The sequence below is a fragment of the Tenrec ecaudatus genome, chromosome 18 (assembly GCF_050624435.1).
Source record: "Tenrec ecaudatus isolate mTenEca1 chromosome 18, mTenEca1.hap1, whole genome shotgun sequence".
NCBI lineage: Eukaryota > Metazoa > Chordata > Mammalia > Afrosoricida > Tenrecidae > Tenrec > Tenrec ecaudatus.
The window spans coordinates 62,755,367-62,768,139 of record NC_134547.1 but is presented as its reverse complement, the minus strand read 5'-3'; the positions used below and the strand labels follow the sequence as shown (position 1 = coordinate 62,768,139).

The 12,773-nt window shown below is 39.5% G+C and overlaps 1 protein-coding gene across 1 annotated transcript in view; it reads right to left on the bottom strand.

Annotated features, from left to right (window-relative positions):
• The window catches only part of PKD1L3 (polycystin 1 like 3, transient receptor potential channel interacting), a 74,978-nt gene that overhangs the window by 38,812 nt on the left and 23,393 nt on the right, over positions 1–12,773 (bottom strand). The window contains exons 7-13 of the mRNA XM_075536733.1: positions 8,490–8,616; positions 7,671–7,799; positions 6,278–6,509; positions 4,697–4,890; positions 1,551–1,781; positions 542–643; positions 97–275 (exon numbers count right to left, since the gene is read on the bottom strand). Of these exons, the coding sequence (XP_075392848.1) occupies positions 97–275; positions 542–643; positions 1,551–1,781; positions 4,697–4,890; positions 6,278–6,509; positions 7,671–7,799; positions 8,490–8,616 (1,194 nt within the window). The remainder of the gene's footprint in view (positions 1–96; positions 276–541; positions 644–1,550; positions 1,782–4,696; positions 4,891–6,277; positions 6,510–7,670; positions 7,800–8,489; positions 8,617–12,773) is intronic.

The following is a 12,773-nucleotide window of genomic DNA, read 5'->3' as shown; positions in this document are numbered from 1 at the left end:
CATTGTTCCTATATTGTGTAGCATGCTGACCTCAATCAAGGGTGGTGGCGATCTGCAAAGAAGATGTAATAAAGCAGCAGGAATGTAGGTTCTTACCAAGAAGGGCTGGGCCCAGAGTTGTCATGCCAGAGCCGAAGGCTATGCAGCTCTCCTAGTGAGGCCTCAGTGGTAAGAAGGAAGACATCCAGTGCTCCCCGTTCAAAGACTGCCTTCTGAGGGTCACAGAGGTGATGAGGGTCACTCCTACCCTCTGATCCATACAGGGTGATCACAACCTCAATGTGTGAAGAAAAGATAAAGCACAGCAAGTTCTAACAGGATCCTTTGGAAAATGATGAAGATACAGAAAACTATACTTAGAAGAAATGTTTGGAACCTTGAACAAGTACAGAAGGTCCTTCAGATGGACAATTTAGAACTAGGAAATATTAATCTGTGATCCTGTTTAAAGAGCTATTTGATGGAGAAATCACCAAGTTGGAGTATATTTCATGTGGTAGATAAAACAAAACAATGAAAAGAGAACATTTATCTTATTAACCTTGGCTGTTGTAGAGGCCCTTCTCCGATATCCAGTATAGACTTGAATTAGGTAGTAAAACTGATTGCTGGGGTCATTATCAGCCAGAACAGTGACCTTCACCTACAAGAAGAAGAGCAGAGGAAAATTGTATCACTGTTTCTTCCAATTCAGAAATGGAGGATGCGCTGCTGTTTATATGGTAACCATAAGGAACACTACGGTGAGGTGTTGTTTTAAACGACAAGTAAGCAACTTCAGTCTGACATCAGGACCTCTGGTACTGTAGTGGGTGATGAGTTGGGCTAACTACAAGGTTGGTGGCTCACACCTACCAGTCACTCATGGAAGAAAGATGAGGTTTTACAGCCTTGGAAAACTATAAAGGCAGTTCTAGTCTATCCTATAAGGTTGCTAAGAGTCTGAATTGGCTTGATGACAGTGAGTTGATTGGTTGATGAGTAATTTAGGATATGTTTATACAAATTAGTTGTAATTCAAATTTAACAGGGTATCCAGCATTTTTTATGTACTAATCTGGTAGCCTTCTATTAAGGGCAGCAAAGAACTGGACACTTTGTATATAATTTCCAAGCATAAGAAAACAGTAAAAGAGCTGTCATAAAAGGATTTTTTACTGTTTTAAATACATTTCCTTATAGGGTTGCTATGTACTGTACTAACATTAAATTACAATTTAACTTATATATACCTTTTCTACCCAATGGATAAACTGGGAAACTTGCACTTGATTTTAGTTCAGTTGTTTTAGCTGTTTCCTTTTGATTCACCCCTAACCTAAACATGTCCCCGGAGGAGTCTAACTAGGCTAAAAGAGAAAGAAAATAAAGATCCAGAGTTATGTTCTGGGATTGTGAGGCATTATGTATAAAGAAAAAGAAATCACTTGAGCTTTTATACTAAAGAAAACCATAGTACTGCCTCTTCTTATAAAGGTGTCTTAGTTTTCTATTTCATCTAATATATTATAGACATCGTGGCAAAGCTCCCCAAATCAAAGTCTCCTCACCTTCTGCATATCTACTTGATCTTTTTTCCAAGCCCACAGAACTATGATGATATAGAGCCCTAAAACACTGGCTAGCAAGGACACCCCGACAGGATTTTTGGTCACACGAAGGAACAGCTTGACTGTGTCTCCAACATTCACTGTCCTGGGTACAATGAAGAAGTCACTGCCAAAGTAGGTCAAGCGGTTACAGAGACACTGTGTCCTCAAAACTGTGCTCTGTGGCCCAACCTGGAATTAGAATCAAGACACTGAGTTTAAGTGAATAGCGCAGTAAGGAAGGAACAAACGTAATCAGAGACTATTTAAAAGTGGAGAAGAATGAATCTCTCATACACTTTTGGCTATAGTATAAATTATATAAGCAAAGTAGATGGCAAATTGTCAATGTCTGGTAAAACTGAAGGAATACAAACTCTTCCAATCTTGCAATTTCAGGTCCGAGTATATCCTAGAGAAACTAGGGTATGTGAAAAAGAATGTTAATGTTACCATGGTTTCTAATTATCAGAAAGAGGAAACAACCTATCTATCTAGTAACAGCAGAACACTAAAATAGTACATAGAGGAAAATGATATAATATGAATAAATATTAAGGAGTGAATAAAATAAGTTAAAGATGTGTACAGTATAACAGCATTCCCATAAAGGCTAAAAGCATGCAAAATAACAGTTATCACTCTCTGACATTATATTAAATATTGATTTATCTATTGACTTCCAGTCTTCCCCACTGGAATGTAAGTTTATGAGCATATTGTCTGTCTTTTGCTTTGGATTTATTCTAGACTTGTCATATAGGAGATGCATAAACATTTGCTCAAAAAAATAAATGCGTATGCAGTGGTGTTTCAAGACATTCATGGGAAAATTTTATTATCTTTCTATTCCGTTTCCCCATGAACTCTTTTACACCTCCTCATATGTGTAGAAACAAAAGAATGAAGACCATAAGTTCAAAAAAGTAGTTACCCTTGGGATAGTAAGAAGTGGGGTTGGGAGGTATACTAAGAAACAATTAGTTCTATGTATTTTATAAGGAATTATTTTATATTATTACATGTTTTATATTATTTATACTATTAGTTTTTGAAGATTGTTTTATTATTTTTAGAAAATTGAAACAGAGGAATTAGTAATTATTTTTAAGTTGAGTGATAGATAGGTTTTATATATTATTGTTTTTTAGTTTTGATACATTATCTCTTCTAACTGCTGTAAATGTTTATAGCAGTTCTTTATTTTTTAATTGTGATTCGGGTGAAGTTCACAGAACTGGTTTTCCATTTAGCCATCCATACCCATTTTGTTTTGTGACACCTGACTGTAATCCTCACAGTGGAACAGCATTCTTCCCTCTTGTTCCCATGTTTACCATTTCCTTTAGTTTTCTGCCCATCCCTCCCTACCTCAAGAACTGCATTCCTGGGAAAATGCTGCCATTTTGGTTATCTAGGGTGGATCATGCTAACGAGTGTGCACATTTCTGGCATTATTGCTGGCCTCATAGGCCTGGGTATTGTTTGGGTTAAAGTTGACTTATAGGAGTGAGTTCAGTTCCAGGCCCTATAGCAGTTCTTTATTTACATTTTTTTCTCTTTTAGAAATGTATGTTGGTAGGTGAATGCATGGAAGTCACTGCTTTCATGGTTGATTTTTAAATATTGCCAGTATGACCAACTCTTGAGTCCAAGGCACAAGGCCAAAGCCTGATGTTCAGGCTACTTCATCCTTGGAGTAATTTAATTGGGGCCAAGCACTCTAAAGCGCTTCAAGAAGGCAGGAAATGTCCCAGGGCTTTCTGCAGTCAGAAAGCAGGGGAGCCTGGAGTCTCCTAAGTGACTAAGCATAGCTTTGGTACCCTTGGGAACAGGTTAGAAGCGCAGAATCACAGACCTCGCCCCAGATCTAATGAATCCAAAGGTGCATTTTAAACTCGCTCTCCAGTTGAGGATTTTCCTGAAAAGCATATACTTCTAGAAGCTCTGCTCTAGTTTATCCAGAAATCACTGCCTGAGGCCACGGATGGTGCCGGTGTCTTCTAGAGAATCCTCTTCCCTTCTCTTCCCATTCTGGATGACTCTTTATCAGGATTCTTTAAGGACAGCTTCAGTATTTCCAGAACTTTGCACTACATTCTTTGGGTCAACAAACCAACCCTTAAATTGGGCAAGATTTTACAACATCATGACTGTGAAAATGCACAGTGCCACCTCAGCGTGGTCAGACACCAGGAACAAGGCCACAATGACAAAAAATATCAACTCCCCCAACTGGTCTGGAATGGAAAGACTCTCTGCCTGACTTTTTTTTTTTTAAACATTTTATTAGGGACTCATACAACTCTTATCACAATCCATACATACATCAATTGTATAAAGCACATCGTACATTCCTTGCCCTAATCATTCTCAAAGCATTTGTTCTCCACTTAAGCCCTTTGCATCAGGCCCTCTTTTTCCCCTCCCTCTATGCTCCTCCTTGATAATTTATAAATTATTATTGAGCACTTGATAATTTATAAATTATTATTTTGTTATATCTTGCCCTATCCGGTGTCTCCCTTCACCCGCTTTTCTGTTGTCCGTCCCCCATTGCGAAGTCACATGTAGATCCTTATAATAGGTTCCCCATTTCCAACCCACTCACCCTCTACCCTCCCAGTATCGCTCCGCACACCCCTGGTCCTGAAGGGATCATCCGCCCTGGATTCCCTGTGCCTCCAGCTCCCACCTGCACCAGTATACAGCCTCTGCCTGACTTTTAACCACTAATCTTTTATCTAGCAGGATCTCTGCTAATTAGCAGGCAGTTTTCCCTTCTTTTACTCATAGCATGTTGAACTGTGTTGAATTTAACACTTTCCAGATAACGTTTTGCTTATTTTATCTAGAATGGCCAGATTCATATTTGGTCTAATGTTCCAGAAAGAAATTACAAGTATGAACAAACCCATTCTTCTTCAAAAAAGAAGAAAACATACACTTTTGTGGCCCGGGATACACATGCCTCTTCCTCTTTCCCTAGACTGATTTTTCTCCCTTCCAGTTAATTTTCTTTCTTTGCTGCACCACATGAGATAGCAGATGCACTGTGTTCACGCCAGCTAAGGTAGAGGAGAGGCAGAAAAATCTCAGCTTCTTACTTGGCATCCACTGCTCCTCCACGTCCTGTTGTGGCTGTCCCAGAAATAACACTGGGTGGCTGCAGTTATGATCGAGAGGAAGGTGGGTGTCTGCTCAGCACCCTCCTTGCTTTTATTCAGTACAGCTGTTATGTAGTAGGTGCCAATCCCATACTGCAGGATCTCCGGAGTTAGCACCCAGGTATACTCTTCATCTGAGAACGAAGGAGAGTTTAGTTGTATTGCAAATCAGAAAAAAATGACATGAGGGTTTTTTTTTTCCTGAACAACCCCTCCCCTCCCAAACTACTGCTGTTGGGTCAAGTCCAACCAATAGAAACTGTCAGACAGAGCAGTACCACCAACATTCTGCTCAGCAGCTGAACACTACCCAACTGTGTCACCAGGGGTCCCTTTTCTTCTGAAGGGTCTATTATTATTTTAGAAAATGATAAGCCTAGAATCACAAAAGATGTGAAGAGAATATGACAAGGCTACAGCCTAGGACTCAGGAATGACTCCTGTCTCCATTAGAAATCACACCCCTTTGACACATGAACACCTGGATCTAGTACATGGGAACATAGTATAGGCTTCAGGCAAAAATGACACAGCCAGGCATCTCAGTCAGTAGAAATCAGTACTAGAGAACAAGAAGAAACCCAGCGATGAAGCAAAGATAAGAACAGAGTATTTCAAAAGAAAGAGCCGTGGGTTGCAAGTCAGAGACCCCGTCGCAGGCCTGGCTCTGGCACCATGGGGTTGGAAGGTTTCCCTGTGTCTCAGTTTTCTCATCTGAAAAATCAGGTCTGCATAAAAGGATCGGTAAGGTTTCTTCTAGCGCTAAATCACATAAGGTTTTATTGTTGAGATTAGCAATAACAACAACAAATAACAGTGCGTGGTCGGATTTGGGAGTGCAGATGGAACTTTGCAGCTGGTGGCTCCGCAGCGAGAGCTGCAGTCGTGCTGCTTTTCAAAGCAGGAGAAACAACGTATAACGGCTGTGCCGTCATTGTCATCCGTGGCTTCTGACTCACAGTGGCCCTATGGATACCAAGCTACAGTTAGGAAAACCTTCAATACACAGAGATGTCATGAAGGGAGATTTAACGTGCTGAACCATGCTGGTCATTTTTTTAAATGACAAATTTTCAACCAACCAGGAATGTTGAGAGCATTTAATTAGCTAGCTTCGACAATTAACATCTTATTACTCTTGTGTTTTCATCTTCTATCTACCCCCACAATTCATCTGTCTTAAAAATGCATTCTGTTTTTATATGCATTCTATGGTCACATCAATCTATGCGGGTGATACATTTACAGAGATACACACATACAGAGAGAAACAAGTTCCTGTAAAGCTAGTGAAAACTGAACAAGGTCAATGGATTGTGTGAGTATAAATTTTCTGGCTGCGATATTGTACTGTAATTATGCAAGGTGACATCATAGAGGGAAACAGCATGAAGGGTACATGGAATCTCTGTATTATTTCTTTTAACTGGATGTGAATTTACAATCATTTCAAAGAAAATGTTAAAAAAGATGGGGAAAATGTGCCTCGAAGTACGTTTCTAACCTCTGAGTGGGTTTTACCTTTCTGCCACACCTCCTCCTTCGGCAGAGTAACGTTCAGGTGGAAGTGCGTCTGGTTAGGCTGGTACTGGAACCCAAGGTAGAGTGTGATTGAAAGAGGGGTTTCAGGTTCTATGCACACGATCAGGGATTTCTCCAGGGAAGTGATGTTCACTGCGATCATAAAGTGGTCTGTGCTCATGTTGAGACTGGTGGGATGGGTTTCCATGCTAGCACTTCTCCAGAGCATCATCTAGAATAAGAGACAATTAATGAGTCTGATTCATTCATTCATGCCTTTTCGTTTCTTTAGAGTGCTAATGCAGCGGTTCTCAACCTCTGGGTCGTGACCCCTTTGGGGGTCAAATGACCCTTTCACAGGGGTTGCCTGGTTCATAACAGTAACAAAATGACAGTGATGAAGTAGCAATGAAAATAATTTTATGGTTGGGGCTTCCTACAATATGAAGAGCTGTATTAAAGGGTCACGGCCTTAGGAAGGTTGAGGACCACTGTGCTAATGGAATGTAACTTTCTAGGTTTTCATCTCTGAATATTAGTAGATAACATTGGGCCTACTATCTTTTTAAAAAAAAGTATAAATCATTTTATTGGGGGCCCTTGTAGCTCTTTTTTTCCCTTATAGCTCTTATAAGAATCCATACATCAATTGTATTAAACACATTTGTACATAGGTTGCCATCATCATTTTCAAGACATTTTTCTTATACTTGAGCCCTTGATATCAGCTCCTTTTTTTCCCCTCCCTCTCTCAGCCTCCTGCTTGATAAATGATAAATTATTGTTATTTACATATCTTACAGCATCCGCTGTCTCCTTTCACCCATGTTTCTGTTGTTCGTCCCCCTTGGGGGGGGAACGCGATCATACGTTGATCACTGCAATCAGTTCCCAATTTCTCCCCCTTCTCCCCCCACCTTCCCCCTCCCATTACTGTTCCTGAGGGGTTCATCTGTCCTGGATTCTGCGTGTTGAGAGCTTTTACCTGTATCAGTGTACATGCTCTGGTCTAGCTGGATTTGTCAGGTAGAACTGGGGTCATGATAGTGGGGCGGGGGCAGAAGAAGCATTAAAGAACTAGAAGAATGATGTGTGTTTCGTCGGTGCTGTGCTGCACCCTGGCTGACTTGTTCCTTCCTTGTGACCCTTCTGTGAGGGTCTGTCCAATTAGGGCCTACTATCTTAAGGAAGAGGGCTAAGGGAAAGTAGGCTAGATCTAAAAATCTTCTCTTAAGGATAAGGTATAGCTGTAAAAGTTCCTAAGATATTAATAGCAAAACAGTTGTAGTGCTATAAATCTAAAATATCTTTCTTCAAGTTATTGCATCTTTTTAGTGTATCCTTTAGGAGTTCTTATTCCCTTTTATTTTGTTTCCTAAAAATCAATCCATACCTCAATCTCTTCCATTAAATCCTGAACTTGGAGCAATTTATGATTAGAACTAAGAAACACACTCCCAATGCTTCCAACAATATTCTTGTCATCAAAATTCTTGAAAGGGTTGATAGCTAATCCTGTGACCTAGAGACCAAGAAATAAAACAAGAATTCAATTGGCAAAAATATTTACAAATGATTCTCTGACAGGTGTCAGATATAACAAATGAAAGAAAATGTTGGTGTTTTCTCCAGCTAATATCTCAAATGAAGTAATATTTCTTATTGAAAAGTTAAAGATAACTAATATACTTATGAACCTCAGGATTATTATTCCTTAATTTTCATACCTGAAAATTCTATTTTTACTAGTACTTAAATACTCTGCTTTCCAGGGTAAGGGAACAATGCTACTTTTGTTTGCTAGAAAATTGCTAAAAGATACATAATATTCCTATGACTAGGTTGACTTATTGAGTCAACAATTATTCACATAAGATTCTAGAAGACACAAAGTTGCTATCAATTTGAGTCACAATATAAACTTAGTTAAACCCACAATTAAGTTTAATGCTCCTAGCTTCTCTTTTAGATATCTTTTTTAAAAGCTCTATTCTTGCAGGTATGAAATTGAAATGAATGGCAAACATTCTTCCATTGGTCTGGTCAGCTTACATTTTGTAGAGCATTCCTTTTACCGATATGCCTATGAGGGAGTTTTAAACCTTGTGGAAAAATCCCATTAACTTTTAATTCCATTTCCACCCCATGAATTTTTTGAAATCTTATCACCAAATCCTATTTTCATTCTGATCAGACTACATGTCACACTCACTTGGATGGTCACTCCAGGGTGTTTATTCAGGATCTCTTCCAAGCCTGAAGCTGGTGGGAAGGCTAACCTCACTGGTGCTGGGTCTCCTAGAGAATATGAACTCAGAGGCAAAGTTGAGATGTTCTGGCTAATGAAAAAGAATTCAAAATAGAAGTCAATCTTTGTATGTTTTCTAAATGTCAGAAACCTAAAATAAGGCCCATCTAACTCATTCCCATTATTGTCCCACTCACAACAACCCTACATAAAGTAGAATTGTGCTACAGTGCTTCCAAGACGGGAATCTCTACAGAAGCATACCTGCCACATCTTTCTCCAGAGGAGTGGCTGGTGGATGTAAATTGCCAGCCTACTGGCTAGCAGCCAAGTGCTTTAACCACTGAACCACCAGAAGAAAGATACGAACAAAGATCAGATCATACATAAAATTGAAAACAGAAACAAAGAGCATCAATAAAACTAGAAATTGATTCTTTAAAAAGAACAAAATTGACCAACTTTTAGTTAGACTGACAGACAAGTGAAATTTGCAAGTAACAAATAAAAAGTGAAACATGTCACATTACAATTGATCCAATAGAAATAAAGAGCAATATGACAGAATGTTATGAGCAACTATATGATAATAAGGTGGATAACCTAGATCAGGGGTGTCAAACTCAATTAAAACATGGGCCATTTGGTGCAACAGGCAAGATTTACTAGGACCACATCACATTTACAAATGTTGTTAAATTTATGTTTTGAAGTAAAGATTCTGGAATATGCATAGGATAATTAAAACACTATATAATTGCTTTTATTTAAACATTAATTTTATTTAATGTATTTATAAAACTAAAATTATTCTTTTTTACCAGAAACTTGCCAGCACTATCCTCCTACTAGTTTTCCAATATCTGGATTCTTGAAGGGAAACAAGCGGCCATCTATCTCAGAAGCAACAAAGCCCACATGGAAGAAGCACACCAGCCTGTGTGACCACAAGGTGTCGAAGGGATCAGTTATCAGGCATCAAAGAACAAAAAGTCATATCATTGTGTGCTCACCTCCATGATACGATCGCTGAAGAAAAATGGGTACAGAAGCAAATGTGGCAAAGAAAGCTGATGGTGCCCGGCTGTCAAAAGATATAGTGTCTGGGGTCTTAAAGGCTTGAAGGTAAACAAGCGACCATCTAGCTTAGAAGCAACAAAGCCCACATGGAAGAAGCACACCAGCCTGTGCGATCACAAGGTGTCGAAGGCATCAGGTATCAGGCATCATGAGAACAAAAAATCTTACCATAGTGAATGAGGAAGGGAGTGTGGAGTGGTGACCCAAAGCCCATTTGTAGGCCACTGGAGATCCCCTTGCAGAGGGGTCTCAGGGAGGAGACGAGCCAGTCAGGGTGGGATGTAGCAATGATGAAAAATACAACTTTCCTCTAGTTCCTAAATGCTTCCTTCTTCCCCCCTTCCCCCACTATCATGATCCCAATTCTACCTTACAAGTCTGGCTAGACCAGAGGACGTACACTGGTACAGATAGGAACTGGAAACTCAGGGAATCCAGGGCAGATGATCCCTTCAGGACCAGTGGTGTGAGTGGCGATACCGAGAGGGAGAAGGGAGGGTGGGTTGGAAAGGGGGAACTGATTACAAGGATCTACATGTGACCTACTCCCTGGGGGATGGATAACAGAAAAGTAGGTGAAGGGAGATGTCTGACAGTGCAAGATAGGACAAAATAATAACTTATAAATTTTCAAGGGTTCATGAGGGAGGGAGGGGAAAAAGTGAGGAGCTGATGCTAGGGGCTTAAGTGGAGAGCAAATTTTTTGAGAATGATGAGGGCAATGAACGTACAAATGTGTTTTGCACAATTGAAGTATGGATTGTGATAAGAGTTGTAATGAGCCCCTAATAAAATGATTAAAGTAAAATAGCTGGATTCAAAGACTGAGAACAATCTTCATTAAGGCAGATAAATGCTTATCAGTTAATCTTGATCTGTATGCTGGTTTATTTAATTTCATGGATGAAAATAGTTGCTCACACAGTGGCTTCCCTCTAAAAATGTTAACTAGCTTGCTGCCACTAGGTATGATTCGTAACAGCACAACCCAGAGTGTTCTTTTGAACCTTTTCTCTATTGGGATCTGATTACATTACGTGACACTAAGAGTGGCAGACACGTCGCTTCCAAACGTCACTGGAACTGAGTCAGCACATTTATATACATCCACAGGCCCCCAGGAAAGACATTGGGCCACGTGTGTACTCATCTTCAGTAGTTAAAGGGTTAATGATCCCCTAAGCGCTATTTTCTTCATAACAGTTTTTAAATTTTTCATTTTATTTCAGAGCATCGCGGGCCACAAATAAATTACCTCAGGGCCGCCTGTGGCCCCCAGGCTGCCAGTTTGACACCCCCTGATCTAGATTAAATGGGCAAATTCGTCGAAGCATGTAGCCTATGCAAACTAGCTGAGAGGAAATAGAAAGTCTTCACAGACTCCACAGCAATGAGACTGAATCAGAGATGAAAAACACTCACCAAAAAAAGTACTAGAGCAGATAGCTTCACTGGGAAATTCCACCAAATATCTGGAAATTGACATTAATATTACTTAAACTCTCCAAAGGAGAGAAGAAAGGAAACCTTCCTAATTCATTCTTTTAAGCGAACATACCAGTAAGTGATACCAAAACCAAAGATATCACAGGAAAACTATATACCAATAGCTCTTATAAGTATGATGAAAAATCCTCAACAACAGCAAGTAGAATTCAATATCACATTAAGAGTCAAGTGAGATTTTTTTCTAGGAATGCAGATATGGTTCAACATTAGAAAACCAATCAATCTAATACACCAAGAGAAAGGGAAAGAACCGTGATCTTCTCTGTAAATACAGAAAAAATATTTGATAAAACCCAATACCATTTTGTCATAGATTGAATTATTTCTCTAGAAAAACATGTGTCAATTGGTTGAGCCAGGATTCTCTGTGGTTTGGCAACTATGTACTTTGGTAATTATGTAATGATAATTACGTAATGACATAACTAGCCCCATGCTGTGAGATGATGGGATCATCTTTCATTCTGGGATGTGTTGTGAACCCAACCTCTGCCTGTGGTTAATTAGGCAGGATTAGGTTAGCAAGGGTTGAATTATGTTTGTTATGTAAATAGAGCAGGATTAAAGTGGGTGCAACACCCTTCCTCAGGTCATAGCTTTTTGGATGTGGTCTTGTCACCTTCATCTTATAAGAAATTAAAAAGGAGAGAGAATTCAGCAAAAAGCGAGGGACCTCTGCACCACCAAGAAAAAAGTACTAGGAGTGGAACATGTGCTGAGGAACCTCAAGCCCACAGATGTTGAAAGGAGACAAGGAACTGCCTCTGAGGACAGAAAGCTTTCCTTTAGAATTGTGCCCTTCAATTTCTCCTAAACTATCAGAGAGAAAAAACGTATATTTGTTAAAGCCATGAACTTGTGGGATTTCTGTTATAACAGCACTAGATAACTAGGACACATGTCTTGATGAAAACCCTAAAGAAGATGAGACTAGAAAGGAAAGTCCTCAATATGATTCACGACACATAAGAAAAGCCAGCCATCAACATTATACTTAAAGGAGGAAGACTGAGTGCTTGTCCCTTGAAATCAGAAATAAGACGGGAATGTCTGCTCTCAGCAAGGAATTACTAAATCCAGATGAAAACCGAAAATGCTGGTGGGACAAGAGGAAAGTAAAAAGGAAATAGAGGGCAGAACCAGAAGGCAAAGAACATTTATAGAGGCTTAAATACAGACATGTACATATGTAATATATATATACATATATATATAAAATGAGAGGGGAATAGAACTATGAGCTCATATCTATATGTTAAGAATTAAGGTTGCAAAAAAAAAAGAATTAAGGTTGCAGATGGACATTGGGTCTTGACTCAAGCACTCCCTTAACACAAGAACAATTTGTTCTAACAATCCGACATTCTGTGATGCTCACCTTCCCGACATGATTGCTGAAGACAAAGCAGGTACGTAAGCAAATGTAGTGAAGAAAGCTGATGGTGCCTGGCTATCAAAAGATATAGCTTCTGAAAAAAAAAAAAGATATAGCTTCTGGGGTCTTAAAGGCTTGAAGATAAACAAGCAGCCACCTCGCTCAGAAGCAACAAAACCCACATGGAAGAAGCACACCAGTCTGTCTGATCATGAGGTGTCGATGGGATCAGCTATCAGGCATCTAAGACCCAGAATAAAACCATACCTAAGGTGAATGGAGCG